The sequence below is a fragment of the Lactuca saligna genome, chromosome 2 (assembly GCF_052625555.1).
Source record: "Lactuca saligna cultivar CGN05327 chromosome 2, ASM5262555v1, whole genome shotgun sequence".
Taxonomy (NCBI): domain Eukaryota; kingdom Viridiplantae; phylum Streptophyta; class Magnoliopsida; order Asterales; family Asteraceae; genus Lactuca; species Lactuca saligna.
This window is the reverse complement of record NC_136418.1, coordinates 117,666,287-117,671,746: the sequence shown is the minus strand read 5'-3', so window position 1 is coordinate 117,671,746 and position 5,460 is coordinate 117,666,287. Positions and strand designations below refer to the sequence as shown.

General features: G+C 29.5%; 1 protein-coding gene across 1 annotated transcript; it reads right to left on the bottom strand.

Annotated features, from left to right (window-relative positions):
- Nucleotides 1-916: 916 nt before the first annotated feature.
- On the bottom strand, nucleotides 917-5,247 carry ABS2 (AP2/B3-like transcriptional factor family protein). Its single transcript, XM_078979944.1, has 3 exons — nucleotides 4,433-5,247; nucleotides 3,765-3,961; nucleotides 917-1,481 (listed from the first exon to the last, which is right to left on the bottom strand). Exons 1-3 carry the CDS (start codon nucleotides 5,154-5,156, stop codon nucleotides 1,437-1,439), a joined length of 966 nt encoding a protein of 321 aa, XP_078836070.1. The 5' UTR covers nucleotides 5,157-5,247; the 3' UTR covers nucleotides 917-1,436.
- Between the last annotated feature and the right edge of the window lie 213 nt (nucleotides 5,248-5,460).

The window sequence follows — 5,460 nt, the reverse complement described above, 5'->3', positions numbered from 1 at the left end:
AAAAAAATGAGGAGACATCAAATAGCTAGTTTGATTACAACGACATTAAGCCGTTTTTAAACTCATGGCAGAGTACCCAATTAAGTTACCAAACTATAAGTACAATCACTACAATTTTCTCAAATTTAGTAAGATGAACAATAAATTATAACATTTTCAATCGAAGGGATATAACTATAAAAAAAGAAAAAAGTAACATTCTAGTTGTGTTTTACGTCTTAGCTGAAAATGTAACTTTTAACTTATAACTAACTAAATATCCTATTTCAAATAACTTATCAAAAACTAGTTTATAAACTATAATTAACTAAGTTTGTATCATAGAACATTAAATTGCAATAAGCTTATAAAATAATTCAGATTATAAACAAGCTTATCCACATACAACTCACACAAATTATATGCGAAAGAACTAGTAAAAATTTCCAATTTTGTAATTTTTTATTCACAAATGCCAAAAACCAATTAAGATGTGGAATTGGGCGGGGGAGATATTTAACACTGTACTTGGATAAAAAATAAATCTTGATGTTGGATTGAAAACCCATTATTAAAAAGATATTACATACTTGATTGTATATTACTTGTATGTAAATCCGATCATACATGAATACATATGAATATTTATTTCATCTCATCAATACCTCAAACCATAATGTCATTTTCTTATGATATTTACACATGTTTTTCAAGTTTTTTTGATTATTTTACTTTTGCATAATATCCTTTTCTAATCAAGATGATTAATATGCATCTACTTTATGATATTTATACATGTTTTTCAAGTTTTTTTATTATTTCACTTTTGCATGATATCCTCTTCTAATTAAGATTGATTTACATGCATCTACTTTTTGAAATTCTTGGTGTATATATATAGGAAAATAATTATAATAGAAAGAAGACTTTTACATAATGAAAAAACAACTAAAAATAAAAATTAGAAATGGTACACAAATTACATTAAGAAATTAAAAAGCAAATGGAAGTTAGTAGCATTGGTTTCATTCATACTGTTGGAGCAGGAGAGCAGCATCAGAGGGCAGATTAGTACTATCACCAAGTACTACTACTATACTAAACAGCAAAAATCTATCATACCGAATCACAACAGTTGCCCAATTACCTAAATGGGCCCCCTCTATTTCCCTTTCTACCCTTAATAATCATTTTCCCTTTTCCCTTTTTCTTTTCTTTTGCGTTTTTTCAATAGATATTTTCGATTCCTGGCTATCTTGTGGGGTTACGTAATTGGTCTATATATTTTTTTGGGTGGATTTTTTATGTACTAAATATTTTTTGAGGGGATTTTAGTGTTAGGATTATATGAAAACATGGGATTTGGTCTTCCAAATAGTTGGGCGGAATCCAATGGAAAATAATTGGTGTTTGTTGACAAAATTGAGAAATCCAATACATGTCACATTCCTCAGATCTTATCCTTGGTGTTGGTGGTACCTCATCTGGCTGAAATTGATGTTCTGTTACATACACACAGTACTACCCACGATTAGTTTAATAATGTAACAATACTAATAATATCTCTAGCTTTAAATAATATCATGAAAAGAGAAAACACAACTTATTTATGTGTGTTAATGCTTGTATAAATATAACATACAAGAGTGATTATATGCATGGAAAATATCATTAATATAGTACTATGCTAAGGGAGTAAGGGTTTCTATTGAACAATGCTAGAAGATAACTTTGGTTAAGTTCAAGACTTACAAATGAACATTATTTATTATATATATTTTTTTCTTTTGAGAAAATAAATAAACACACATGTATATAAATTCACAAATGGAGACACGATTAATGAAGAGAAAATATGGGACACAATTAATGAAGAGAAGATATAAGTAAGATGGCTTTGGTATTGCTTATTTAATAATAATAATAATAATAATAATAATAATAATAATAATAATAACAACTTCAATTTTTTATGTTTTAAAACATATTTTATGGAAAAAACATATATTTAAATTAACTAATACAATATAAAAACATAATAAGCTGATAAGTTATTTTTTTATGAATAAGAACTTTTGGTTAAACCGAAAGAACACTTACCTTATTGTTTTACAAAATATATCAAAACTACGTAAATTTGAAGATTGTATACATATATATTATTTTTCTTTAACTAATATACAAATGAACACATATCATACTTTATACGGACATATCTAATAATTTACGAAGAATCTTAAATTCTATGTAAGACTTAAAAGCTTGTTAGAATGCAACTAAAAAAAGTTGTATTTTGGTCCAGTTCTATTTTCATTTGATGTGTAACTAAAGTCAAAATATCGGACCACACTCTCTCACTTCCATTTCAAATCTTTGTCATGCGGCTAGAAATTTCTTTTTTTCTTCTGCTTCTTCATCTTTTTCTTTATTATTATTATTATTATTTTTTGCCTTCACACTATTTTAAAATTTTTTGGCATGTGATGTGAGTATTAAATACATGGATATTAGTCTTCTCTACTAATATCTTGATTTTAATCTTCTAGAAAAAGAAAGAACGTATATTATGTAAATAAATTTACTTATTTAAGGAAAAATCGTAATATATATATATATATATATATATATATATATATATATATATATATATATATATATATATAAAATAATAATAATAATAATAATAATAATAATAATAATAATAATAATAATAATAATAATAAAAGATGCTTCAAATATGTTGATCCATTTATGTTTGTTATTTAGTATTAAAGTTCAAATATGAAAATTCAGAAATGGAATTAAACTTTATACCAATTTTACTTAATTAAAAAGGATTAAAAACTGATTTTTGATAGCACCAGTTGCATATATTAATAGATGTAAAGCTAGCTAGGCAGTTTATTGCAATGGCAATATGCATGCACATTACCATATTTCCAGTTAATAAATATTATTATTTATGACATTTAAGAGTTTGACCAGTCTAAATATATTAATTAAATGTGTAGAAAATATATGCTTCTTTAGAAGAGGCAGCAAAATCATTACCAAATATTTCCACTTAATTATATATAGAAATGGAACACTTTTTCCTAGAAAACATCCATGGAGTATCACTTTCCAAATAAATACATTTTAAGATTAAATTCAATCATCTAATTAAATATTAGTTTACACTAAAAGATTTAATTCAAACACAACACTTTAAAATAACATTTTTAGTTGATCCATACTTCTTATAAAACACAAAACCCAAAGCTTCATTATACCAAATACAGTTGTGTAGTTTTAAAATGAAAATAAAATCCCATTTAAAAAACATATAAAAATGTTGACTCTTATAAATATGTAAGTGGAAAAATATAGTACTTCACTATTAATCTATCTGACTAAATGTAAAATGACAAGTTGCTCAATTAAAAGGTCACCAATTTTCAAAGCACAAAAATGTTTAGTTTACCCATTCAACCACCAAAATGTTTAGACGATACAAAAGATTTCCTTCCACATTATTTTCTTTAATATTTCTTGAGAACATAATATGATAATAAATTCCAATACTTATCTATTGGTGATCATTTAATATAAAACCTTCCAAAATAGAGTTAACCAGGTTGGATTTTCACAGACTTCAACTTTAAAATAATATATCGATGCAAAAAAATCTTTTAATTAATTTATTAATCAACGATTTGGGATTTGGGGTTATATATTGTTACACTCATAACCATATTACAAATAATAAAAATACGCATATACAAATATGCAAAAAAGCAACGTACCATATTGTGATTATTGAGATCGTTGGAATTTGCGTAATATTGGTAGTGGGGTTGGCCACCATGGCTCGATCCATCTGGAGTGGATGGCTCAGATTCATCTGGGCATTCAAGGTTCACACCAAACAGTCTTACCCTCCTTGGGTTTCCACTACTCACCATATCTCTTTGGTTATTTTCCACATTATAATTTATACCTCCTGCATTTCCATTATTATTATATCAATATTTATTTATATACTAGAAAACATATATATTTTATCATCTTGTGATTCATGTTTTACTCTTATATACGTGAAGCTAGGATTTCAATCTTAAACAAAAAGAAAGTATTGAAAAACATTTAAAGATAGAGTTTCAAAGATAAACATGAGATTTGAATATGTCAACATGAATAATGTAAATTTCTAGTCTCTTTAAGAATATAAAAAAAAGGTTATTTTTAGGCTAAAAAAGATAACATTAAATATGTTGGAACTTATGTAATCAAATGAGGAATTTTGTTGAAAAGAGGCAGTAATTATGTGATGAACTCCAAAAAAATTTGGTGGGGAAGTGTGACGATTTGTAATTAATATCCAAATGCACACGTATACATACAACATAATTGGGAAAAATGAGAAATTTTTAATTATTTTTTTTTTAGAAAAAAACAATTATAAATAAATTACCTGCATGAAGACAGTCAGGTTGGTATGGATGAGGAAGAGATGGAGTTAGGTGGTGGGAAGGATAATTATACTGCCCATCATAGACAACTCCGGTGGTCCACCCATTAATCTGAGGACCACCACCGCCGGCTGCAGGCGGAGCCACCGCTATACTATCTTGCACCGGCCTTCTTCTCCACCCGATAAACAGCCTGTCGCAGTCGAATCTATGGCGCTCAAATAAAACAACATCACCCGCATCCAAACGTTTTTCTTTCACGAAACGACTCCACCCTTTTGTCAACACGTAGCTTTGACTACTGTTCCAATAGGAGTAGCGGAAACGCCACGGCTTTCCGGTCTCATCCTCGAAACTCAGCAACAAGCCTTTCTGCTGGTCTACGGCGGCGGAGGTAGAGTCAGTGCCGCCGAGTGGGAAGTATTTCTCGGCGTATTGTTTGGGAATGACGAGGCGGTTGAGTTTTCCGACGTCGCTGGGAGTTAATGGCTTCTCGAACATGGGTTCTTTAGAAAGGTGGTCGGTGGAATCTTGTTCGTCGGATTGTTGTTGGTGGTGGTATTGGTTGTTAATGTCGAAATTGAAGGTGGAGGTGGGTGGTTGATGGTGGTGGTCGGTGGAAGAGACGGGGGGTTTGGGGGAGGAGTCCATAATAGGGTATGGGTGTTGTTGCTGTGTCCACCAGAGTGTCTCTGGTAGGTTAAAAGGGAAGTGAGTTAAGGACATGTGTGTGTTTGTGAACGTGAGAAAAGTATGTGTGGGGGCAGTGAGAGAGAAAGAATAGAGGCGTGAGGAATATGGTTTTTGATGTGGAAACTATTTGAGATATGTATATGTAGCTGTGAGACTTGGGTTGGGATGGGGCAGTTTTATATTTATTCTTTTACTTTTATGGGGTGGGTGTGGGGTGGGGGTGTATGGACAGGGTAGCTATAAGAGAAAACTTAAAGCCAAAACTCATAGGATTTTTTTTATTAGTATTATTTTTGGAAAAATATCATAAACCATTTAAATTAAAAATTTTGTATTG

Bases quoted from the DNA above. Each gene is read 5' to 3' on its own strand.
- ABS2 (XM_078979944.1), bottom strand. From the start codon at position 5,156: ATGTCCTTAACTCACTTCCCTTTTAACCTACCAGAGACACTCTGGTGG. The intron at 3,962-4,432 runs GTAATTTATTTA...ATGGAAATGCAG, and splicing joins ACCTGACTGTCTTCATGCAG to GAGGTATAAATTATAATGTG. The intron at 1,482-3,764 runs GTACGTTGCTTT...TGTATGTAACAG, and splicing joins ATCTCAATAATCACAATATG to AACATCAATTTCAGCCAGAT.